At 34.1% G+C, this 27,295-nt stretch overlaps 1 protein-coding gene across 11 annotated transcripts in view; it reads right to left on the minus strand.

The window, feature by feature from the left end:
* CWC22 (CWC22 spliceosome associated protein homolog) overlaps positions 1 to 27,295 on the minus strand; it is a 59,608-nt gene that overhangs the window by 18,329 nt on the left and 13,984 nt on the right. For 8 of the 11 annotated variants that reach the window (XM_038585012.1, XM_038585006.1, XM_038585010.1 and 5 more), the window contains 12 exons: positions 23,101 to 23,240; positions 18,701 to 18,768; positions 16,830 to 16,940; positions 14,142 to 14,387; positions 10,529 to 10,657; positions 9,248 to 9,416; positions 8,816 to 8,869; positions 6,722 to 6,857; positions 6,418 to 6,624; positions 6,261 to 6,323; positions 1,530 to 1,634; positions 159 to 240 (listed from right to left, as the gene is read on the minus strand). In XM_038585012.1, the coding sequence (XP_038440940.1) occupies positions 159 to 240; positions 1,530 to 1,634; positions 6,261 to 6,323; positions 6,418 to 6,624; positions 6,722 to 6,857; positions 8,816 to 8,869; positions 9,248 to 9,416; positions 10,529 to 10,657; positions 14,142 to 14,387; positions 16,830 to 16,940; positions 18,701 to 18,768; positions 23,101 to 23,127 (1,397 nt within the window). In that variant the 5' untranslated portion in view covers positions 23,128 to 23,240. Of the gene's footprint in view, positions 1 to 158; positions 241 to 1,529; positions 1,635 to 6,260; positions 6,324 to 6,417; positions 6,625 to 6,721; positions 6,858 to 8,815; positions 8,870 to 9,247; positions 9,417 to 10,528; positions 10,658 to 13,241; positions 13,353 to 13,395; positions 13,482 to 14,141; positions 14,388 to 16,829; positions 16,941 to 18,700; positions 18,769 to 23,100; positions 23,241 to 27,295 lie in introns of those variants that run through there. The other 3 variants (XM_038585013.1, XM_038585015.1, XM_038585016.1) reach the window with 3 other exon arrangements.

Genomic DNA, 27,295 nt, shown 5'->3' on the forward strand with positions numbered 1-27,295 from the left:
GATCGAGTCCCATGTCGGGCTTCCTGCATGGAGCCTGCTTCTCCCTCTGTCTGTGTCTCTGCCTTTCTCTCTCTCTCTCTGTGTCTCTCTTGAATAAATAATAAAATCTTAAAAAAAAAAAAAAAAAAGGGATCAATTGAGCTGCAGTATCTTCTTACCTTGACTGAATAGCAAGATAAATTGTACGCCGAAATGAAACTAGATTAATTTCTGTTTTGTCATGAATAGTCACTTTTTGTCCTGAAAGAAATTAAACAAAGTTATGAAACTACAAAAATAAACATGAAGGACTGAAAATATATCTCTAGATGATAATTTTTCATAAATATTTAGAATCTATGAATTTAATAATACTCTTTTCTACAGTGTAAAGCATTTGCAGAGCTCAAAGTATCCATTTCTTGTCTTCTGCATCTTAGAGTATTTTAATAACTTTTGTCAGTTCAAAGAAGTCAGAAATCAAGCCAGAAATATTATTTTTGTTTCTGTGTCTCCTGCTCATTTAGATATTATAAGAGGCAGCACTCATGCTGTTGTTTGGTGAAATATTATTTTTAGAGCTATAAACAGTATTTTGATAATTTGGAAGAATTGTAAATTATGGATAGAAATTCAGTTTCAGAGAACACTGGATCATGACAGACTAGATGGGTTCAATATAAATATGTGTGTTTGTCAAAATTTTCTCTTATCTAATGAATTTTCTTCCTCTATAAATATTTGATAGTTTTTATTTGAACAGTATTTTCACAGAAAACAAAGAAATTCTAAAGTTTAATGTATGTAGTACATAGTTAGGAAATGTTTTAAGTAAGAAAGACACTGGAAAAAAATTAAATTTGTTTTTATTAAATATGTTGTAGAAGAATAATTACACTTTAAGACAAAACTAAAATGTATCATGTCCTAGAACAGAAAGACATACTTTTAATATTTTCAAATATGTAATATAAGTAAATAATGACCAGTTTTATGTATGTTCTAATGTCTTAACTAAGACTTAACCAAAATAAAGTTCTGAGCTCATTTTTCTATGAAATAAAGCAATCAAAGCTGAAGGAGAAGAACATCATGTCTGCTTTGTACAAACACATATTTTGGCCTCCCCCTCTCTATTTTGCCAAAATGAATAGCAAATACCTTGCCACTCTCATCTGTCACATTCATATCAGGGTTGCAGAAATTACTCGACACGAATGCATGTTATTCATAGTTTATACTCAAAGGCATTAAATGTCAAAATTATGCTGATATTAAAAAATGATTTCCTTGTTTAATATTTTTAGAGCAGGGTTTTTCAACTTAGCAATACTGATATTTCCAGCTAGGTAATACCGTGTTGTGGCGGGGGCAGGGGGACAGTCTTATAACTTGTAGGATGTTTAACAGCATCCCTAGCCTTGACCCATCAGAAGCCAACAGCAGCCGCGAGACCTCCACTGATCCAGAACCACTATTTTAGAGGATTACATTAAGAATTAAACTTCAGAGTATTTTACAAGTAGTACTTGAACGAGCCATACTTTTACCTTCTTCATCATCTTCTCCTTCTTCGTCCTCTTCTTCTTCCTCTTCTTCACTGCTTCCAGCATCTTGGTCTGTGTTTGAGTCACTATCTCCCTCATCAAGAATTTCTACAAGAACACAGTATAGGAAAATATTAAGGAGAAAGTGATAAACATGAATCTCATTCTGAGAAGATAATTCTCAGTTCACCAAAATCCACAGTGGCTACAGTTTATTACCCAAGAAAGTGAGCACAGGGGCCTCATGTTATTGCCTAGGTGGTCAGAGAGCCATATGTATCCTTCTTCTTTTCTTCTTTTGTTAAAGATTTTATTTATTTGTTCACGAGAGACAGAGAGAGGGGGAGAAACATAGACACACAGAGAGAGGCAGAGACATAGGCAGAGAGAGAAGCAGGCTCCCTATGGGGAGCCTGTTGTGGGACTTAATCCCAGGATCCCGGGATCACGACCTGAGCTGAAGGCAAATGCTCAACCACTGAACCACCCAGGGATCCTCATTCTTCTGCCAGGTAGAAAATGGTCATAAAATAAGGGATGAGAAGAACAACAAAAAGTAGATGAAGGTTTTCCAAAAGAGCAAGAGCACCAGAAAAACAAATTATAAATGGAAACTAGAATACTGGAGTCAAAAAATTTTAGTTCAGCATCAGAAAGGAGACAGTCTATTATACAAGGCTAAGGCTAGATATAGAAAGCAAGAATTTAGGCTACGAATGTTTTCCGAAAGACAAAGAAGAGAGAAAAATTTAACTGTATAATTTAGTGTTTACTTTGAATAAATAATAATGAGATTTTTATTCTAAAATATACCTATTAAATAGAACATTACAATGAATCTCAAGACATTCCATATGTAATCAGAAACATAAGTTTAAAAGCCTTTAAAAAATTGGTAAGATGAACACTCCATCTGGAAAATCACTTAAAATACAACTCACATCTAAAACTAGATGAAAACAATGATATAAATAAGAGACAACATAAAGGCCAGTCATCATATTAATAGTTGACAAATGAGAAAAACTGGGATGCCTGGGTGGCTCAGTGGTTTAGCATCTGCCTTCGGCCCAGGGCGTGGTCCTGGAGTGCCAGGATCAAGTCCCACATCGGCTCCCTGCATGGAGCCTGCTTCTCCCTTTGCCTGTGTCTCTGACTCTCTCTCTCTGTGTCTCTCATGAGTAAATAAAATCTTAAAACAAAACAAAACAAAACCCCAAAAAACCAACAACAAAAAACAATGAGAAAAACTAATGTTATATTTTGCCCAATGGTGTCTGCTGTTATATGATAAAAGATTTTATAAAGCTGGCTAACACTGTATTTTGCATTTCCTTTACAATCAGAGTTTTTATGATAAACTTTTAGAGTGAACTTAATTTTAGGGAAACTCCAAATTCTTATATTTAAGTGAGCATTATACAGGCTCTACATATAATATTTAATGTTCTCAGTAAACTTCACATTATGAAAAATAAATCATTTTATTAAAATGAAGAGTTGTCATTCAAACCTTAGCTGACACACAAATCCCAAGAATATTTCTGACAAATGTGACTTCAAGAAATAATCTAAAGTGTCTAGTTTCCTATTACATAATGTGGCTTAGACAGACTTTTAAGAGAGGAAACTATTTAGTATTCAATAGTAGGAAGACAGGCACTCCTGCTGTTTTCCCAAATGCTGTAAGACCTAAAACTCAAGTGCACCTGGGTCACTCTAAGGTGCTAATTACTAAAGCTGTGCCCACTTCCTGCTGTGGCCATTTTTTTTTATGCCAGTTCTAGAAGAACATTTCATGAAAGAATGAAGGTCAAATGAATTGTCTAGTCGTTTACATCATCCTCTCCTCATCTCTCCACTTGAGAATCTACTTACTGAAATTACTTAGGCAATGACAACTGGATTTCATTAACAGAATGAAGCAGTGGTTTCAAGGTATATAGTCTGATCCCCCTGGGGGATCAGTGACACCTGCCAGGTGATTTGTGAGGTCACAACTATTTTCATAACAATACCCAGACATTATCTGCCTTTCTTTGTGCTGCCATCTACAAAGGTCCAAAAGCAATGAGGGTTGAAGCTGCTGCAACCAGAGCACGAATCAAGGCACCAAAGTGCACCAGCCATCACTGTGCTCTTTACTGCCATACTCTCAGAGGTGGGAAAAGAGCCAGTTTGACTTGATAATGTCCTTGAGGAAGAAGTAGAGAACTGCTAACTTCACTGAATCTCACCCCGATATGTAAGCATGTATAATCATCTGAGTAGCAAAAGATGAATTCGTACACAGCCCTTCTGTTAAAGACAGATGCACACTGTCACGTGATGGTTATCTCAAAGAAAAGCACTTGTGAAACTCTTTGACTTGCAAGGTGAATCAGTGCTGTTTTTCTTTTTACTTGAGAGAATGACTGACACACTATAGTTGTTAGGTATTTGGCAGACATTTTCCCAAATACAAAGTGAGAATGTCACTTCAGGGAAAATAATTAACAGTATTTACTACCATGATAAAATTAGAGCTCTCAGGAGAAAATTAGAGAAGTGGTATCCATTCCTCCGAGCTTGACAGCTTTCCAATACTTAAACTTCTCTAAGGTGATACTAATAAATGTGATTTCTTGATATTGTGTTAATGTGTTCATTTAATTTTGATAATGTTAACATGTTAACACCTAGAAGACATGCATAACTGGGTGAATGGGCATTTTCTAAATGACCAATTGAACATGTTGGAAAATCATGCATGGGTAAAAGATCCATTCAAAGTGAGAGGCCAATGGAATTTAATGAATTAGAATATGAAGATTCATGAATATTGTTTCAGGTTTCACATTCCACTTAATCTTTAAGAAACGATTAGCCTTTAAATACTGGCAGAGTACTAAGGAAAAACATACACATTATCTGAAAAGGCTATTAAAATACTGATCTCTTTTCCAACCTCATATTACCTATTTTCTTCTATACTTCAATCAAAACAACCTACTGCAATAGACTGAAATCACAAACAATATGAAAATCGATTTCCTATTAAGTCAGACATTAAATTGTATAAAATATAAAACAGGCCATTTTTCTTAAATTTGTTTCACAAAGTAGTTATTTTCATAAAAGTATATAACTTATAATATGAACACTAAGTTTCTGTAATTTTGAAATGATATAGTATTTTTAATATTATCAGTTTTAATTTCTAATAAAGTAAATGTCAACAGATGTAACCCACAAAACAAAAAAGCTCTTTGAAGTCTTAAATACTTTTCTAGAGTATAAAGGGAAGTTAAGTTCAAAGAGCTTAAGAAGTGCTACAATAAAGAAAGTACTACTTTCCTAGCATTGTTCAACCACCGATATCCTAAAGAAATGGATGAGGAGTTCCTAAGTTAAAAAAAAAAATTCATATGAGGTATGATAAAAATTTCATAAAAACATTTAGCATCTTTGAGTGATACTGTAAAGAAAGTTCATAAGAAGGCAAAATGGGTCTAAGGAATTCTTCATGTTAAGAAACTGAATTGTAATAGCAAAAAGAATCCGGCTATTGCAATGAAATGCCCCTAGGAAAATGGCACCTGAGGAGAGTAATCTATTTATTGAAACCGGGATTTTTATAATAATTCATAGAAATGGAAAGCTGCTTACATCTTACTTTCTATTTCATTCTACTTCCAAGCCTGACAACAGCACAGAATGCAGGAGATTGACAGAGCTCTAGGGCTCCTGCTCTCTCTTCCTGAGAGCATTTAGAACAGTAAATACTTCTCATATAAAAACACAACTCAAGGGAAATAAACCCATAAAATTATAATTATACAGATAGCCCTGAAAATTAGCTTTAGAAGAAAAATGATACAAATGTCAAAAAAAAGTGCATTACCTAAATACTTGCCCTGTGATAATACAAAGCACAATATTTTTTACTTATCCTTAAACAAACAAGTAACATTGACGTCAAACAAGTAATTTGTTCCAGGTCACTTAGCTAGTAATGGCACAGACAAAATAAAAACCAAAGTCTATCCAAAGTTAGTGCTCATAATATACTGATGACATACAAATGATAATAATAATTTATTAATTTTTCGAGCACTAATAGCCTATCTGGAATTGTGATTGATTTTATCAGGATATCAACTTACTCTCAAGAAATCATAAAGCATAAGATCTAGTTGAATATTAAACTGGGTGTCAATTTAAGCGCCAATTCTTATGTGGTAGTGAAGTTAAAATAAAGGCCGCTAGTAATATAGGGACTTTATTTTTTAAGATTTATTTGAGAGAGAGAGCAAGCATGCACAGACAGAGGGGAAGGAGAGGAAGAGAATCTCAAGCTGATGCCTCACTAAGCATACAGCCCACAGCAGACCTTGATCTCAGGACCTTGAGATCATAACCAGAACTGAAACCAAGAGTTGGATGCTCAATCAACTGAGCCAGCCACTCAGGAACCCCTATATGGACATTTCTTAAGAGGAAAGAGATTTAAGTAAGGTCTGTATGATTTGAATAGAGGGAAAGAGGACAGGGATAATAAGGTAAATAATTTAGAATGAAGTAGACCACAAACAGCACTAGACAGAAAAATGATGCATGGGAAAATAGTGAGGAGAATGGCTTCCTAAGAGCAGAGATTTCATTAGGTCAATAATCTAAACCTTTCTATTAGTATTAATAGAACTACACAAATTGCTTCTACTTATCCAAAATAGATTATAAAACTCTACATACCTTTCTTAATAGCTTTGTACTTCTCTTCATTCTCCATAAAATTAGGATCCATCTTGAAAACATCTTGAAAAAATAAGTTAAAAATTATTTATTTTCTATATTTACATTTATGGTGTCCTACTTCCCAACTCCCTCTGCCCCCCACCATCCAACTCACTAAGAACATCTTCTGGATTATAGTCATCCTCCAGAGGGAGCATATGGGTGAATTGATCATCTTCTTCCACTAAGTCCAGTCCCTCTAGGATAACAGGGTGGTCCTTGAATCCATCCTTCCGTACAGCAAACATCACTTCAATCATATACTGAACTCTTTTGTCAATTTCAGACTCATGAAGAATGTTTCGGAGGCGCTCAAATATAGCTAAAGTGAAAGTGAAAGAAAAAAAACCAATAAAATAAGCAAAAAATATTGTAATACTCAAATAAAGCTCAATGTCAAACCAAAGGTATATACTTACCATTGATTCCTCTTGGTGACACTTGTGTTAATTTGAGGCCACATTCCTTGAGGAAACCAATAGCTACTTCAACACTATCATCTGTTGGTCTTTCCAGGAGCAAAGTGAGCATCTCTAGGCATAAAACTTCATGTGCCTTAAATAGAATGAAGACATATGGAATAGAGAAAATGCTTTCACATATATTAACCTACTGTCAATAGTAATTTAAAAAATTAGCAAATCGGTTTTTGTAGCAATAATACTGTTCATATGATGACCAAATTTTAGAATGCATACAGAAATACTCCAAATATGGGATACAATTTTTCTTCACTTTCATTGTATCTGTTAAAACTTTCTAGATGATTGATTCAGAAGTCTAAATTTATTACATTTACTACAACTATCTCCAAAAGAAATAATTCTTACACATTATATATAGGAAATAATATGTCTACAGGAAATGCCATAAGTAGCTTCAAAACAGAAGTTAAAAAATTATGTATTAATTTTTTACAATCACTATAGAATAGTAATACTATACTTTTTATAATGTGTATAAAAACTAAAATGTAATATGTAGTAAAGAAGTGGTTCTTCACACCACAACGTTTTATGTCTATTTCCTAGTTCATTCCATCAGCAATTTGTTATACAGTAAATAAGTTTTTAAATTACATGGATAATTTTATCAGAATATATATTAACTGTTTCTGGTACACAAAGACGGTTTTGAAATATTTCCCTCTATTTTTTTTTAATTTACTATAGCAAGTTATTGACACTGGCCCCCATTCAAAAATTAATACTTCAAAACCATGCCAGGTAGGGTTGGAATAAAATTCTACTGAAAAGCTTTGCTGTGAAAAAGAAATGTACTAGGAAGCATTTTCAAGATGTCATATATATGCCTTTCTAAGTTTGGACACTTCTTTGAGATGGGGAAGGAAACAGTCTATGTCTTAACTTATGAAAATATCCTTTCCATTGATTGAGCATAACATCAAAAATACATATGCTTTTATTTGGGGGGGATGGTGGGGAGGGAACAGTCTAACATCAGTGATAAGAAAACACTGCCTTGTACCACAGTGGAAGATTTAAAATAGTTAACATTTTAACAGATTTGTGGCAATGCAAAAAATATCTTCAATATAAGTGAATATATATTCAAAAACTAACACTTTCTGTGCTTTCACATAGATATGTGAAATTAAGTTTCCATGGTCTTCATGGAAGAAGCAAGTATCGCTGCAATAATTTAACTTACGAGGTTAAAATCTAATAGGTTTTTAAAAAAAAAAAAAAAAATCTAATAGGTTTTTAAGAATGAACATGGGAAAGAATTTCATATGGTAAAGAATTTCATATAGGAAAGAATTAAAATATTGATGGTAGATAAATAAGATTAAATGTGACTTCAAAATATAACACATATAATTAAACATAATATATATCTGAAGGAAACCTCTGAGTATGAATAAGAGCAATTTTATCATTTTGAAGTTTAAACAGAAGCTAAATCAAAACTCAAATATATGAATGGACAGATGACTGGAGCAATGAATGAATACAAAATACAAAACCTGAACAATAAAAAGACAAAATTATTTGTAATTAAAACAGATTAATATTACTTAATTTGCATTTTATAAACTGATTCTAAGAATATATGATTTTATATACTATGTTGTTGCAGAGAAAAGATTTTTTATATAATATCAGATAGTATTACATTCTTATGAACAACAGATACAAAAGAAAAAATATCAACTTCATTGTCTCATAAATATGATTAAGTTATAATCTTTGAAGGATTTTGTAGTTGAACAACCATGTATAGTATAGAAAAAATATCAACTTCATTGTCTCATAAATATGATTAAGTTATAATCTTTGAAGGATTTTGTAGCTGAATAACCATGTATAGTATTAACTGTCAGATTAATTTCATAAAATACTTGTTCTGCATTCCTTTTTATATTTAAGATTAAACACAATTATTATCATTTTAAAACTAAAATATCATCCAAGATACTTTTCTCAAAGACTATAAGGCAAAACAAAAATAGACTGTCAATGAAGTGGCATCAAATTTTGATAATTACTTACCACATTTTGGTTAATAAGATGTGCCACAAATTTTGAAGCAGTAAGACAAAGTTGCTGAAAAGTGAAGGTAGAGACAAGGTTAATCTATAAACTAAAACGAATTTTCATTTAATCACTAAATCTATAGCTTACTTACACGCTATTTAAAATATGTAGCACACAAGGATAATTTTTTTCTTACGAGAAAGTTACAAGATAAAAACTATTACAAGCAAAATAGTGGCATTTCTGGCTAAATAATTATAATTGTACAGTTACAGCCATCATTTTTTAGCTCATCATTAGTAGCTAATATATTTAATGGAACAAAAAAATGTTCTGCAGTTTTTAAAAAGAATTCCTATGTAGAAATCAACACTGTTTATCATTATTGATACAAGATTATTAGTCTGTCCCTATGTGGCAGTTGATTTACAAGCCCATCAGATTTACCTTATCATTTCTTCGATAGCCTTTTCGGAAATTAAGAATTAACCTCTTGAGAATTAATTCTCCGATCTGTGGAAATTTTGAGTTTATAATTGCCACTAATGCTGCATAAACATGAGTGAAGATTGGAGAAGCACTCTGTGCTTGCAAAACAGATCTGGATAGCAGGCCTCTGTTTAAAAAAAAAAAAAAAAAAGGAGTCAACAAGGGTCCACTTCTAACTTATTTTGAAATGAGCATGGTTCTATATGCATTTGACAGGAGGAGAGAAGCAAAGTGAGCTAACTGAAGAGTTATTTCTAGCAATGTAATGACACATACTTATTGAACTACCAAAAGGCAGGAAAACAGCGTCTTAATAGTTATTGTTTAGCTTTGACAAATGAATCAACAGAGTAGAAAATGAGAAAAGAAAACTGAGCTTATACATTGTGAGACCTGAGGCAACCCATATAGCTTCTGCTGCTTTCTGACTAAAATGGGAGAGCTCTACCAACCTACCTTTGAGGACAGTAGCTGCCTCTTGGTCAACTTTCTATATCCCCACGTTACATCTTACTTTATATGCCCCCTCACTAATGTGTTGGGGATGATAAATCAGTCATGTGAAATGACAGAGGAAAACATCCCTCAGATTCTAATATATATTTCTATTTCTGGATACTTTTAAAATCACAACCACTTAAAACTATACAGCATGATTGTCATTCCCTTTCGCTTTTCTAAAATTTATTACTGAGCTTTCTCATTTCTTTTATATTCTCTTTACTTTAATTAGAAATTTATATATATATATTTCATTATTCTTTATGAGTTTAAATTATTGGAAGTATTCAGTAAACAAATGTCTGCACAAAAATGAGTATGTGACATCAAACCTTTCAAAGAGCAAAAACTACAATTTCTAACAGTGAAGTACAAGTTATTTGTTAGTAGCTTACATTTTTTACAAGAACTGCATTTTATTTTTTTTAATTTTTATTTATTTATGATAGTCACACAGAGAGAGAGAGAGAGAGAGAGGCAGAGACACAGGCAGAGGGAGAAGCAGGCTCCATGCACCAGGAACCCGACGTGGGATTCGATCCCGGGTCTCCAGGATAGGGCCCTGGGCCAAAGGCAGGCGCCAAACCACTGCGCCACCCAGGGATCCCAAGAACTGCATTTTAAATAATCATGCTCAATTACTACTGAAGTAGAACAAATCAATGATTATTAGTCACGTAGCTATTATGCTCATTTGAAAAATTGTTACATAAACACTATAAATCAGCTGATGCTTACCTTCCTCTAACTATATTTTCCTGAAGAAGTTCTTGAATAATAATACCTATGTTAGAAATGTTGACTTTATTGATAAGACCATTGATTGACTTCTTTAGGGCCTCCCAGCTCATCCTCTGGTACGCTAAGCTAAAAAGAATTGATTTTAATAAAGATGAAAACTTAGTTAACAATTACAATAACCAGAGAGTATAATAAGAACATAAAACTTAGATTTCCTTTGTTTTTAACATTATCTTCACAAAATGACCTCAAAGTGCAGCAAAATATATGAACTGTATTAATACCTAAACCTGTATTTAATGTTCTGTACATATACTCATCTACAGATCACTTCTCTTTAGTAACATAATAAAATTATATAAGGATATGTAAGAATGTTTTATTCTTATGTCTATGTATATTGCAAATTATAACATTCATTTATTAGATTCAATACATACTTCTTTTACATTATAACACCTCATTTAGTTAAAATTGTCTTTAAATATTTTAAAATGACCATTTAAAAAAAATTTGTAATATGAAATATCCAAATACAAACCATAAAAAGATTTTTTCTTATATCTTTTCTCACAAAAGTATGACACAAAATTAAATATTTTAAACTGTAAAGAAATGGTAAGAATTATAGGAAAAGGGAAAGTCACATGGAAATCATGGGACCGAAAGTCTCTTGTACTTTTTTTTTTTAAGGGATCCCTGGGTGGCGCGGCGGTTTGGCGCCTGCCTTTGACCCAGGGCGCGATCCTGGAGACCCGGGATCGAATCCCACATCGGGCTCCCGGTGCATGGAGCCTGCTTCTCCCTCTGCCTGTGTCTCTGCCTCTCTCTCTCTCTCTCTCTGTGACTATCATAAATAAATAAAAATTAAAAAAAAAAAAAAAAAAAAGATTTTATTTACTCATGAGAGACACAGACAGAGAGGCAGAGACACAGGCAGAGGGAGAAGCAGGCTCCATGCAGGGAGCCCGATATGGGACTTGATCCCGGGACTCCAGGATCATGCTCTGGACCGAAGGCAGGTGCTAAACCGCTGAGCCACCCAGGGATCCCCAAGACTGTTGCATTTTAAAGAACCTCTCCTTTAGGCAGTAGTCCCACATCTGTATGGGTTGTTTTTTTAACTTAGATCTTAGGTAAATAATTTAGCCTAGATGGGTTTGTTTAGGTTGAACTTAGTAACACCTAAGGTCTTTTAAGGATCTATAGTTCATATGTTTGTTTTTTTTTTATGGTTTTTATATTTATTTCTCTGTGGAGTATGATTTCAGTTGCAGAAAATCTTTTCTTTCTTCCTTATACTTCTCTAGCAGTCTAGTGAAGCTGAAGGACTTTTTAGAATAACATATATATAAATATGTAAGATTACAAAGGATACCAATCTTATTCAAATAGTTTTCAAAGCATGAGGAGAAAAAAGTTTGATATAATATACTATGTGTTTCTTAACACATTAAATGACAAGAAGTGGTGGCAGGCCTAATAACTTAATTTCCAAGTAGCATGGTCATAAAGAATATTTGCAGTGAATAGTCTTAATACCACGATCTAGTGCCTACATTCCTGAGAGAAATGCTAAATTTTAGAGATAAGTAAAAATAAGGCAGCAATTTTTTTCTTTCCATTTACATTCATGGATTGCCTAAATTCTACTTATTGACCTTCTGAAGGTCTGTAGGTTAAGAATCCTTGTTCTGGAGCAGTATTCCAAGGGAGAGGTGGTGAGAGCAGTCTGCCCTAGTGGGGAAGAATATTTTATCACTGACATTGTTCTCAGCAGACACTAAGGGCAAAAAGCAGACTGACTTGCAGTTAAAATTATATTGTTTTTAAATTCCCTATAGATCATGTACTCCTGCATCTGAGGTGGGTGCAACACTTCCAGAAGCCCTCAACCTTAACCTTTTGGTATGCTTCTATTTGAGAAATAAAGATCAATGGCTTAACAACTACCCTAAATAATAAGATTGCTGATACATAATCACAATCTCTATTAAACTTCGGTTAAAAATATATATATAATCAAGTACAATTGTACTTCCTAATTAAGAAGTCTACAATTTCCCTGACCTAGTATCTACTAAAAGCAGTCTATAGACTTTTCTTAAGAGACTTCTACTTATCCTTGTCCCTTTCACAAACATGAGCAAATTTAAATTATATATAAAATTATCTCTGAGGAATCTGTGTAAAATCACATATACCGGGGACTCTTCTCCACCCATTTTATTTATAAGGTAGTAAGACTTGACTTACTAACAATGTTTCTGGTCTTTTCAATTAGGATTGTTTTGGCCTGGTTTGGAGACAATGACCCTTTCATTAATGCCGCCCCTCCTGCCTTCTCCTAAGAGCTCATGAAGCTCCTACTAACCAAGAATCCATCTCAAATCCCTTCTAAGCATAACACTGCAGGCATCACTATCATGCACTGGAATAGGACACATACGGAGAAACTTACTAATTAGTTTTAAATTTAATGTTATCTAATGTCCCTTTCTAGCTCATAAATTTTAAAAATTTTATTTCAAATATTCATACTTCATATAAATATGAAGAAACATTTCTACTTCAAGCTAATTCACGAAGTAAATTTAGATTTCATTTATATAAGAGTCTCAACTACTTTCAAGTTGCCATTAAAATATCTATGAAAAATGTGGGAATATTCTTTCTCACTTGGAAATATTTTTCTTAAAGTGTAGCTTACCTTCTATCCCAATCCTTTTATTACCCAACTGGCAACTGAGTGACCATTTCAATCTTGGACCATACTTATTGTAATTATCCTCTCATTCCACTAGAGAAAAAGGTCTTGAAAACTTAGCTATACTTTCATACATAGCTCCTCTCATCTCAATTACCTTGAAAAGGAAGCGAAGGTATTTTGAGGGTGAATGTTCATATATGAATTTTGATGGACTTAAATTACAGTCTAGGATGGTACAGCCTACAAAAGTATATAGTAGAGAAAATTCAACTTCATTTCATAGTCAAGTTCACTTCATAGATTAATATAGGGGTTGGCAAACTACATCCATGACCCAAATGCAGCCCACAGCCCGTTTTTGTAAATAAAACTTCAATGGGACAGAGCTACACTCATTTGTTTACATATTATCTAAGGCTGTATTCATTACTACAGCAGAGTCAAGTCTCCGCAACAGAGAACACCGCACAACCCTACAATATTTATTGTCTGTCTTTTTACAGAAAAAATTAGCCATCTCCTGGTTTGGTACAATTGGAAAGATTGACTTTAATTCTAAAATTATCAATAATACTCTTGATCATCTATGAAAAATGGACACTACTAAAAGGCATGTATACAACTTTAAAAGGAATAGCTTGAAAATAATAAAAATAAAACATCTTTATTCAAATCTTTTTGACTTATTCATGCAAAAAAATAAAGAAGTTGAGCTATGTCAGGGCAAATAGTAAGCAGAGTTCCAAAAGAGCTATGGAATAAAGAAGAGAAATCTAATTTGAAGTCTCTACCACTAGGGACTAATGATACAAACTGAATAGCCAAGGTTAATTCAGACCATAGTTGACTTTTTTTCAATCAGGGTATCATTGCCTTGTGTACTTAGTGATATTGACATGCCTGTTTTTATCTGTAATCTGCTCTTGCATCATCCTGAGCTTTGCAGGAGGAATATATGCTCCCCCTGTACGAGTAAGAAGAGGATCCAGCTCATCTTTCTTCTTCTTTGCAGTAGGTTCATCCTGAGTAGAGGAAGTCTGGGTTACTGATGGTTCTGGGCTTCTTCTCCCAGGAGTTGGGGATTTCCGCGACCTTTTACGATCCGTATCTCTTTCTCTTTCTCTCCGTTTTTCTCGGTCCCTACTTCTGGGAGAAAAGGCAATATAAATTACATTCTTAAATACGCTGCATACCAAATGAGTGAGGCCATTTGCAGGCCACAAATTCAGACAAGGGAATGTGGTTTGGAATGATGAGGAAGTGCTTCATAGTAAAAATGTAACTTAAACCAGGGCTATAAGGTTTGACAGAATTTATACTGGGGCAAGGGTGGGAAGGTGGAAGAGGAAGGCAGGCATTCTGCAACTAGTGGAAAACAGAATAACTACTAAAAAGTGAGCAGGGCTGTTCAAGCTAATAAGCAGTATAGTCAGGAAACAAAAATTATGTATAATGGTAGTTGAGTTCGAGTCAGACTGTGAGATATTAAAAGCCAAGCAAAAGACTAAGTTTTTTATAATGGAGTTGATAGGGAATCATTAATAGTTTGAGTGTGATAGTGAGTGACATGAAAACAGTGTTTTTTTAAATTTTTTTTTAATTTTTTATTTTTTTATTTTTATTTTTATTTTTATTTTTTTGAAAACCGTGTTTTAAGAAGATAATTTAGCCCGCGATGTACACGATAAGCTATATAAAGAAACCAGAGTTTATCTCCTATAATGGCAACCTAGGAGTAAAAATGACCTAAAAAACTGTAATGTCTGAAATTATTTCTTGATAGAACTGGCATTTAAAACCCTAGAATATCAGAAGCATCTGGTTATTTGAGACAATGTGAAAAAAAAAATCAACTATTTTCTAGCTATAACTCTTCCCTATTATTGTAGGAGAATATCCTTTCTTAAGCTAACATTTTAAAAACAATCAAGGTCTTATTTTCTGAAACAATCAAGAACAGGGAAAAGTAAATTCTTGCTTTTGTGCTATCTTTCCTGAAAGAAGAGTTTGTCCACTTAGCTGTACATAGTAATACAACTTAAAAAGAGAGAAACACAATCACCTAGCCACTGAGATTCAGAGGAGCTTTTTTGAAACTTAACTATACCATTGTATTCATGAAGACAGAGTGAACAAAAGGGAAAAAAGTGGTTCCAAATAGACATCCCAATTAGTCACAAAGGCAGGTCCACTGAAATCTAGGCACTGATTTGCAACTGAGTTGCTTCTTATAGTATGTTCCAAGAGAGGAACTACAGCAGGGATTTACTATCTTTGGTTAGGATTCTTCTGAGAAATACTAGGTAAGACTGTTAGCTGGCTGATAAAATTGCATCTTTACAATTTCCCTGTTTGTTCCTTTAGAGTGCAGAAGTAATAGAGGCTTCTTCAAGTCTAAAAAGAAATATTTCTTTTCCAGTGCTTTCACACTTTTAGCTCTTATTTTCTACATAGTACACAGCCTGCTCACTTCACAGAGTGACTGTATGGATCAAATGAGACTTATCTATATACATAGGACCCAAAACAGTTACAATGAAATAATAGAGATTATAGAAGAAAAAAATAGGCCTTGGAGTCAAAATTGAGTTCAAATCCCACTTTCATTGTCTACCAGATAGGCAACTGCAACCTCAGGTAAGTTACGTAATCACTTCAAACCCACTTTTTAAAAATTTGTAAATTGTGAAAGATAGTATCTAGTTTGTAAGAGTTTTAACAGCATTTGAGAAAAACTGCAGAATGCCTAGTTCACCAATTATGGTGGCAGTATTTGGTTCTTATGAGGGGTCATTACAGTGATGGAAGATGAGCCTGGCATTTGGAGGTTAATTTAAGCTAATATTTTAGTTTTGGGTATATATTAGAAAGTAAGTAGTGAGAAGAAAATTTAGGCTGCAGATATTAAATAATGAGATTAGCTCCAAACTACTGAGGAATTTTATAAACATTTTAGTGGGGGTATAGTCTTGGTAGGCATGGAGTGGCTAATAGGAGGGAGGCATCAAAAGGATACAGACCTTTGTGAACAATTTTATGGAAGACACATTTTTGAAACTGAATGACTACCAGGGTGGGTAGTCAAATTCTCCAAGGCTCAAAAAAGAATAATTTGTGTTTAGATAAAAACTAGATTGGTAACTTAATTTTCAGTGTCCCAGTGCCAACACATAGGAAGTAAATCTCGAGCATTCTACATCTTATAAACAACTTTCATTCAGTAAAGAATCTCAAAAACTCACATTGCCAACTCCTCATGCAGTACAGTACCATATAATGAATAAGAGGTTAGGCTCAATGTCAGATAGACCTGGACTTGCCACGGACATGCTTCTAAAACACAAATACATGACTTAAATCCTCTATGTCCTCTATGCCACAGTTTCTTCATCTATAAAACACACAACAGTATCTACTTCATGTATTTACTAAAATAAGGAGTTAATTCACATGAAGTACCTATTAGAAAGCGTGGCACAAGAACACGCATTTAATGCTAGTTGCTATTATTACTGTTTTCTTTTTAAGAAGTGTAAAGAATATTTAAACAAATATGATTTTTCTATAGTTAAAGTTTCCAATACTAACCGTGATTCCACACTACCATCATAAGAACGTCCTCTTCTTGAATGCTCATAGTCTGACCTGCTGTAATCAAAGTAATCTCTATCCCGTGGGGATCTTTCTTGTTCTGCATATCTAACAAAAAATAACACCAAAGTTATATGATGAAAATTACTATGTTATAAATACTTAGGAAAATCATATATTGGTAATGTTAAAGCAACTCTGACTAAACAACGTTTTATATCAAACTGGTTTTAACAAACAGCTTATTTTGTTGACACCCTTCGTTTACTCTTGATTATAAAAGCCTTCAGCTTGTCCACAAAACAACCACTGGAGTTCACAAAACCAAACCTGTCATCCCGATTCATATTGTCTTAAGTAAAAGATGCATAACTGGGTATCATATACAGTTAGCATGAACAAAGCTCACCCTGCAAATGAAATGACCCCTTTTGACTAGTTGGCTCATTTTATCAAAGCAATGAACAAATGAGACCAGTGTCATTGGCTGGCCTCCGTAAAGATCAGTTTAATTCACTCCAAAAGACATCCAAAAAAAAAAAAAAAAAAAAAATCAGCTTTTATTCTTGAACCTGTTTTACTGAATAGCAGTGAAAAGAGATTGAAATTAGCAAACAGGATGACAGTAGAGATCTACCATTTGAACTTTAAATATCCATAAAGTCAGAGAATCTTAAGAGAAGTTAAATAGGTACACACATAATATAATAATATACATAGTATATTAGTATAGTAATATACATAGTAATTTATAGTTTATATACAGTTAACTTTTTAACTGTGAGTTTGAATTGTGGGGGTTCGAATTGTTTGGGTTCACTGAATCTTTTCTAAGAGAGCAGAGTATTATAAATGTATTTTTCTCTTCCCTATGATTTTATTAATAACATTTTCTTTACTCAAGCTTACTTCATTGCAAGAACAGAGTATATAATACAGGTAACATAAAAAAATATTAGTTGACTGTTTATGTTACCAGTAAGGTTCCTGGTCAACAGCAGAATATTAGTAGTTACGCTTTTGGGGAGGTGAAAGTTATGTGCAGATTTTCAACTGCGGAGGGTGTCAGCCTCTAAAGCCCAGGCTATTCAGGGGTCAACAGTACACATTACAATTAATTTATGTAACAAATAGACATACACATATACAAGTGTGTCTGTGTGTGTGAAGAGTTGTGTGTTTTTTTAAGACAGAAAGTAGGTGACTGGCAAAAGGTACTAAGCAGTTACAAATGATGACAATTAACTCAATGCCCATGAAACAAAAGTTTTTAGAGACAATAGAGTGCAATAAGAAAAAAGTACATTTGGGGTAAGGAAGCAATGAGACCACTGAAAGAAAGTTTAGAGGATGCTTCTCCTTCATAAATTATTTTTAATGGTCATAGCTCACTAAGTGAAATAACTGAAGTACTACTATAAATGACTGATGAACATTAATAGTAATATTTCTAGATCTTTTAACATAATCAAAAGATATGATAATATATAAAAAAATTCTGAAATCTATAAAGAGCTATGTAAAGGATAGTAGTAACAGTAAAAGCAGCACTTCAAAATATGATTTCAACTCACTTTTCCATTTTATAAACTTTCATTTAGTGTTTCATTTAGTATTCATTTTATAAAACTTTTATGTAGTATTTGACATGCTGAAATTATTCTCACCTCCAAAATTAGATAAAATCTAAACTTTTTACTAGAAACCCCAAAACAGTCATTTAAGAATGATTTGTCCTGAAGCTTATTCAATATTACAAAACCATCAAAAAGAAACTGTTCACCCTAAATTGAGGAACCAAAGAGTTAAATTAATTTTTTAGACTTATTAAAAAAATTTAAATTGCAGGAGCACATAAAATTATTTACCTGTCTTCTGGAGAGGACGTTCTTTGATAGGAATTATAGTTTTCCCTTCTGTCATGACCAGAAGAATGCTTTCAAGGGGAAAAAAAAGGAGAGGGGGCATTTTAAAAATTACGTTAAAAACATACAGAAAATGAAACACCTCAGAAAATTGGAAGTGCTTTACAAATTATTTCAAAACTTTTTTTTTAATCATAAGAATAATTTTTTATCGAAATAGTATATAAAACAAAATTTTCAGGCCCTCCAAGGTAAATACTGTGGTAGAGGTCTGTTTTCACTGTATTTTTAACCAAAAAATATTCAAGTAGAAGAAAGTAATTCCCAAGTTTTCGATGCCACTTCGTTGATACTTTATGCCTATGTAATAAGTTTTAAATATACAGAATGTCATTTTTATAAACACTTTCTCTTGGTGAAAAACACGACTAAGGGCCAGATGTCTTCTAGCAAGAAGAGTTCACTTCTGTGGTTATATCGAAGTTTTTTATCTCCCCGAATCTACTTTGGCTTATAAAAACCACTTTAGTCGAGGTTACTAAATCTGGATAAAATAAACAGCTAGAAGAAACTGACTCTACTACAGTTATGAAAATTCATTTTTATTTTCAGGAAATATTGTTTAATGTCTGATATGTATGGCACTATGTGAGGCTCTACAGATTTGAAAACATGATTCATCAGAGAGCTCCTATGCCAAATCCTTTGAAAAATAACAGATATACAAATAAGTAGCTTCACTGTAACATGAAACTGAAGACCAATGTCACAGGAGACAGAGACATGAACCATCCAGTTTTAGAACAAATCCTAATTTAAAAATCCAAATACAGTTAAGAAGCCAAAATATTTATCTCTGTAAATAGGTAAATTTTTTATATCACTGGTGAACATTCATATTGACCAGCTTTTTTTTTTTTTAGGATTAAAATAATTTTAACTAACCTAATTATAAGAAAGGGAAAATAGCCTATTTTTTAAAAGTAACATTACCTTAAAATCTAAGAAAAAGAAAAAAATTCTGAGGAAAAGGAAATCAAATAATGAGCAACTTTTTCTGCATAATTACATGGTTGTCTCTTTAATGGGAAAAAAGAAACATTTAAAAATAGAAACTTATACTGCATAGAAATGTAAACAAGCTCCAACTTCCTCTTATTTTATGACTAACAGAAGTTTGAGTCTACCATTATCTATCATAAAGCTGACAGTCTCATTAACTATTGAATTTTTCTAATAGTATATACAAACTAGACTGATCTAATGTAGGTAAACAGGCATGTGATCCTAATTTGTAAATTATGGTAGCCGCTATCTTATACTGAATGCAACCATCTTAAAATCCTGTTTCTAACATATATAAGAGAAAGCTTTAAAAATTACTTCACTTAGCAACATCATGAAGTAAAATTATTTAATATGTAGGGCATAGGTATCCATGAAACTTGACATCAAGATCTCAAATCAGATATGGAGCACAAAATTCATTCGATTCATGGCAACACCAAACATAGTATTTACTGATCATTTATTATAAGGCAACCTTTCCTGTGTAGATAGTCCAGAGAATATAAGATAGGAAAAACCCTCAAGGAACTTTTGATTTTATGGTAGAAAGGTGGCTGTGAAGATTTCCACAATTAAATAAATCAGATTATATATTCTTGAGAGAGCAACAGAGAAAAAGGGAAGAAAAAGGAGGAAGAATTGGAAGAGGAGAGGAAAGAGCTGGGGGACAGAGAACAAAACTGCAGTCTACTTTTTCTTTTACAAGGCACAGCAATTATTTTGATTACATTAGGGAGAAGGCCTCAGTTCTGTACTAATGATTTCTAACACATCTCCGCAACATCTGTTGTAAGCAAGGGGGGAAAACCAAAAATATTGAAGTCGTGAATCAGGATTTTGTAAATATGATTAAGTTAACGTGAGTGGCACACAAAGAAGTGCTAACAGGACATCCTGAGTAGGGAACAAAAACTGAATACTGAGGGATCACTGTGGGGAGAGGGGGATTTGAACTGGGTTTTGGTAGATGAACAGGATTTCACTGAGGGAAAAAAATCATTTGGAAATGTCATCCAAATAATAACCTGAATTTTCCTATTTCCTTTACCATAGAGTTCAGATTATGAGTCAGAGTGGTGTTGAAAATAATATACTGTCAAAATTACCTTTAAAAATCCTCTTAAAAATTAAATAAATAAAAATTCTCTAAGCTGTTCATTAGGCAAAAACAAATGTTTACACCATGTGGTTACCTATAATTTCTAACAATATACAGACAGCAAGCAGTATGAGAAGGTAAGTGGAGCAGGGAGCCTGAGTCCAGACCTCTGAGTATCCATTAGGCTCAGGGAACCAGTCTTTAAAAGTAAGGAGTAGAAGGGCTGGAACAAGAAGGAAACTTGATTCTTGACAGCTAAGGAAATTGCTAGTAAGGCTCAACGGAAAAAACGAGGGATCCTCAGCTGAACCCTCCCGAACCTAGCAGACCAGTCCTCAGAACATCAAGGGGGAAGACCTGAGCTTCACCTGAGGTAAAAATGGGCCCCACCAGCTAGAAGGCCTGCCTGTGGCTAACAGGATGGAGAAAGGGAGGCCAACTGGACAGAACTGGCAGAGAGAGCTGAGCTCCTCTGCCTGAAGGGCATGCTGACTGGTGATGCCCACTCCTAGGCTGGGGGGAAGCCACTGAGGACCCACTGGGACTACAGCAGGTAAAGGTGGAGAAGCACAGTACAAGAAGAGCAGGAAGAGGATTCTGAAATGACTCAACACTTCTCTCTGTGTAAAAAGTATCCAGCTACATCTGAGTGCTCGTCTCCTCTGGCTCAATCAACGGCCAGTTCCACACAGGTTTCCTCTTTCCTTATGGCCCCAGCTCTTAGCACAGTCTGCTACCTACTAGGCCCGCAATAAGGTAACTGCTTAAGTGCCTTTGGACCAAAGAGTACAAGTCCCAAAGAGGCAGATTTCAGAACAATATATCTACTGACAGATGGGTCTAGCTTGAGACAGTGAGCAACTCCCAAAAGAGATACGCAAGCAGGGGCTGGGGGTCTACCAAGCCTTATACTCGACAGTATCACAATTGCCAGAATTTAGAAGAGATGGCAGCTGAGCCTGCCTCAGTCTGTAAGTCTACCAGTTCAGTTTATTAAACACTGACCAGGCACCAGGCCTAGCACCTGCTGTCTACTGTTAAGCTCAGTCTACTGGTTCTCTTTAAAGAAGGAAGTTTAGGGGTAAAGAGCTGGTGGAGGATAAAGGAAGGGAGCAGTGCCTAGATTTGGAATTAAATAAAAATACACCTTCCCCTTCACAGACTCCAAGACCCACAGAGTGATATGTCTGCTTGTAGATCTGTGCAGTTGAAAAGAAGTGGAATGGTGTGCTCTCCTGCAATGTCCACTGATAGGAAGAGGAACAGTTCTGAAAGTAGTCGGAGTTACTGCTTCCTTTTCTGCTCTGACTGCACATCTACTATTTTGCTTTTCTTATAATAATGCCTCAGTCACACTAGACTCTTTGTCTTTATATACTTGCTGTTCCCTCTGCCTGGCATACTCTTCTAGTTATTTGCATGGCTAACTTACTCATATCCTCAAGTGTCTGCTCAAATGGCTACCTTTTCAGTGGCCCTCCCTATCAAAAATTCCAGTCTTCAATGCTAATGATCAACCTTACCGTATTTCCTTTGTCTGCAGCATGAGTCTAGCTATTAACACTGTACCATACCATATAAATTATTTATGGAGTAAGTTCATCATTTATTTTGTCTTCTCCCACTAGAATGCAAACTCCATGAGACCAAGGATTTCTGTTTTGTTCACCATTTTACCTAAAGTGTTTAGAAGTCACTGGGACATAGTAAGAATTTGGTGAATATTTGTTCAACAAATGACCGTATAATGTCTAAAAGACAGCATAAAGAGCTTGTTTATGCATATAAAATATCCAATGAAAGGTGCACTTGTACATGGACATGCAGAAATTATGATTAACTGAGGAAGGACATACTTGTCTTCCATTTCATGCTCACTCAGGAAACTATGCTCTTTAAGAAGAATCGTGGAATTCCCTGCCTGTTACTTATTTTTCTTTTGCATGTGCTCATTCACATGTACTTTCTTGATTTGTGCAATGATACATATATGTGCATACATGCACATGGACACACACACGAACACACACATCCTGTAGGTTCTCTCACTTGTCCTCTTGCACACTATTGCTTCCATCTGACCACTTATGTACATTTAAAAATGAGTAAGTTAGATATTTGTATGATGCCACCCTACTGTTGTGTTCTAATGTCCTAATTCTATAAATACATTTTTTGATTAAAGGGCAGGTAACTGATTACAAATAATTTATAATTACAAATTTCAAACACTTACTTTTATCTGAGCCACACTACTTTTCATTTTCTGTTAACAGTTGATCTGAAAAATCAAAAACTCCTTAACTTGGTCCAAATAACAGGTACCAAATGGTATGAATTCCTTGACAGTTTACCTTTTCTGTCTGCAAATGTCACCTGGAAGGTATACCAAAGAAAGCTTTGTTAACACTGATAAAATATATGTGAAATAACAACATATTATTTATACACAATGAACATCTGACCATCTTATTTTTAATTAGTAGATACGTATAGTCAATAATTAAATAAAAATTTTAAAAATCCTTAAAGAGTTCCATATAACAATGTATAAAGAACACATTCATAGAAAAGACTCTGAATGAGAGCAAATAATAAGGGCTTATTAATAAGCACCATAAGGTATTTTAATCTAATGAATGAGAACAAAAATTAATTTGATAACTGATGTTAGATAACCTTATTCAAATTGTTTTTCATGAGGGAGACCTATACCTATGTCATAAAACAGTACTGTGATATTGTAAAATTCAAGTGAAGAGAAGAAATGATACAAGATAAAGTCTATATAAACTGAGTATAAAATAACATGTTTCTATATAAACTAAGAACAAAATATCCAATGTTCTTGTAATAATGATCACTCAGAAATAAATATGCTATGCAGAGAAATATAAGGTGTTAAATTAAAATAATCAAATTTTAACATAATCTATCAAAAGGCACATAGCTTCAGATATATGCAGGTGTGAGAACTAAGCATTTGGCTCAGAAGAAACCTAGTCACCAACATTAAATGCTAAACCTTTTTTCAATATCCATCTATTACATTTTAGGAATTTTTGAAAAAATGTTAAATTGCTAGTTACGGTAACACAGAACTACCATTTGAGTACTTAATTGTAACTACATATCTAAATGGTTTATGGTTTGGTGTAAGGTAATGAAATCACAAAAAGTAAATGAAATAGAGTAAGAGAATTAAAAGAGGTAGAGAATACAGAGAAAGAATTTTGCCCAGTAACAAAATAATTGACGATGATTAGGAAAATTGTTAAACTTTAATGCCAGAAAGGATTATAGACTAGTCCAATTCCTTTTTAAAGATAAAAATCGTGAAGGTCAGATAAGTCATTTCAATGTCTTAATATACTACCAGTTAGTGGTGGACCCATAACTAGAATATTAGCCTAAGGATACCCAATTAAATTTCTTTCCACTAGACCACACACACAAATAATCTTGACAGTATAAAGTGACATACAGCTACTATCATTTAATGCAGATAGGGATGTATGCAAATCAGTAAGTCAAGAAATGTTTCTATTACAGCAGTTAGCATGGTATCAGTGTTATTAAAAGCAATATATAGGAGATTATTTACAAACAATCTATAAAAGACAATCGCAATCTAAAGCACATTAACACTTCTGTATTTGTACCTGCAGTTAGACTAACATGCCTCTAGGGGACTCCTAGCAGGGAGACAGCCAGAAGAGAGGAGTCCTAGGTGCCCAAATCTCTGATCACCTCTGAACCAACACATGTACAAAACAGAGTACTGTGAAGGATCAAACAAGTGAACTGTGATATGAGCAGCTACCTAAGAGACAGAGCTTGCAATTTAAGTCTAATCAAGTTAATTGCCTAAAAAGTCACCATTCAGAGGAATGAAACAGAATCTACAGTCTTAATATAACAGTAACAATGCCCAGAATACAATTAAAAATAACTGAGCAGAAAACTGGTCCAATCCTAAGAAAAAAGACAATCAAAGGAGATTAACATTGAGATGGCCCAGGTGTTAGAATTGGCATACATGGTTTTTATTTCTTTTTTTTTAGGTTATTTATTTATTTATTCATGAGAGACACAGAAAGAGAGAAGTAGGCTCCCTGTGGGGAGCCCAATGTGGGACTTGATCCCAGGACCTCAGGATCACGACCTGAGCCAAAGAGCTCAATCACTGAGGCACCCAGGTGCCCAGGCAATAAGGTGTTTAAAGGATATTTAAAAGTGAAAAGGAAAACATGCTTGCAAGGTAATAAAAATAGGAAAGTTCAGCAAAAACAAACAAAAATGAACAATTAAGAAAAAGAAAGTAGAACCAAACAGCTTTAGAAGCAGAAAATATATGAAGTGAAAAATTAACTGGTTAGACTTAAAGCAAAATGGAGATAAAAGAAAGTTAATGAATGTGAAGTAAGATCAACAGCAATTAACCAATCTAAAATCAGAGAGACAAAAAGTATTAATGAACAGTATCAGGGACATGTGGGACAATATCAAAAGACTTGATATATGTGTAATCAAAACCCAAGAAGAGAAAAAAAATGAATAGAAAAAGATATTTCAAGAAATAGCCAAATTTCCCTCATATTCGGCAAAAGGTATAAATTTACAGATTCATGAAGCTCAGAGAATTCTAGGTAGCCTAAATATAAAGAAAACCATGCCTATGCACACAGTCATACACATGTTCAATAGTCAAACTGCTAAAAATCAAAGAGAAAATCCTGAGAAAAGCAAGAGGGAAAACAAAAAACAAAAAACCCCACAAAACAATACGCTACATACGGGGAAATAACCATTCAAATTACTGCTGACTTCTCATCAGAAACTAAGGAGACCAGAAGATAATCTCTAAAGTGCTGATAGATAAAAACACTCACTCTAGAATTCCAGCAAAAAGAATCTTGAGAATGAAAATAAAGACATTTACTGATTAAGACAAACAAAAGACAACTAAGAGAAAGAGAATGTATCACTAGCAGACCTGTACTATGAGAAATGCTAGAGTTCTCAGGCTGTAGGGAAATGATACCAGATGGAGACTTGAGAAAGGATGAAGAACACTGGAAATGGTAACTTTCTCAGGAAGTATAAAAGACTACTTTTTCTTTCACTGAAAACACATAGGTCTGTTTAAAGCAAAAATTAACATCTGGAGGGGTTATAGTGTAGGTAGATGGACTATACGTGATAGGTAGCGTATAGGAGGAGGAGTTAATATAGGCCTATGTGGAGGTTCCTCAAAAAGTTAAAAATAGATCTGCCCTATGACCCAGCAATTGCACTGCTGGGGATTTACCCCAAAGATACAGATGCAATGAAACGCCGGGACACCTGCACCCCGATGTTTCTAGCAGCAATGTCCACAATAGCCAAACTGTAGAAGGAGCCTCGGTGTCCATCGACAGATGATGGATAAAGCAGCTGTGGTCTATGTATACAATGGAATATTCCTCAGCCATTAGAAATGGCAAATACCCACCATTTGCTTCGACATAGATGGAACTGGAGGGTATTATGCTGAGTGAAATAAGTCAATTGGAGAAGGACAAACATTATATGGTCTCATTCATTTGGGGAATATAAAAAATAGTGAAAGGGAATAAAGGGGAAAGGAGAAAATGTGAGTGGGAAATATCAGAGAAGGAGACAGAACATGAGAGACTCCTAACTCTGGGAAACAAACAAGGGGTTGTAGAAAGGGATGTGGGTGGGAGTGACTGGGTGACAGGCACTGTGGGGGGCACTTGATGGGATGAGCACTGGGTGTTATTCTATATGTTGGCAAATTGAAGACCAATAAAAAATAAATTAAAAAAAAAATGACCAGCATGCACCCAGAAAAAAAAAAAAATAAGAATTAAAAAAATAAATAAAAATAAAAAATAAAATAAGCCTATGTGATCTAAGGTCTCTAAATTTTCTGTGAAGTGGTAGTTAATATCAATTCTAAGAATCCTGTGGTAAGTTAAGGATACATATTGTGTTCCCCAGAGCAGTGGCTAAAAAAAGTAATGTAAAAGAATATAGCTAAAAAGTCTGTAGATAAAATGTAATTTAAAAAACATTTACGTAATTTAAAAGGACAAGATAGAAGGAACAAAGGAACAAAAAACAAGGGACAAAAAAAAAGATGGCAGACCTAAATCTAACTCTGCTAATTACATCAAATATTAATGAACAAACCTTTTTTTTTATTATTTTAAGATTTTATTTATTTATTCATGAGAGAGACAGAGAAAGAGAGAGAGAGAGAGAGAGGCAGAGACACAGGCAGAGGGAGAAGCAGGCTCCATGCAGGGAGCCCAACATGGGACTCGATCCTGAGTCTCCAGTATCATGCCCTGGGCTGAAGGCAGTGCTAAACCACTGAGCCACCCAGGGCTGCCCCATCAAAACTGTTTAATAGAAGCTGCTTC

This window comes from Canis lupus, chromosome 36 (assembly GCF_011100685.1).
Source record: "Canis lupus familiaris isolate Mischka breed German Shepherd chromosome 36, alternate assembly UU_Cfam_GSD_1.0, whole genome shotgun sequence".
In the NCBI taxonomy this organism is placed as follows: domain Eukaryota; kingdom Metazoa; phylum Chordata; class Mammalia; order Carnivora; family Canidae; genus Canis; species Canis lupus.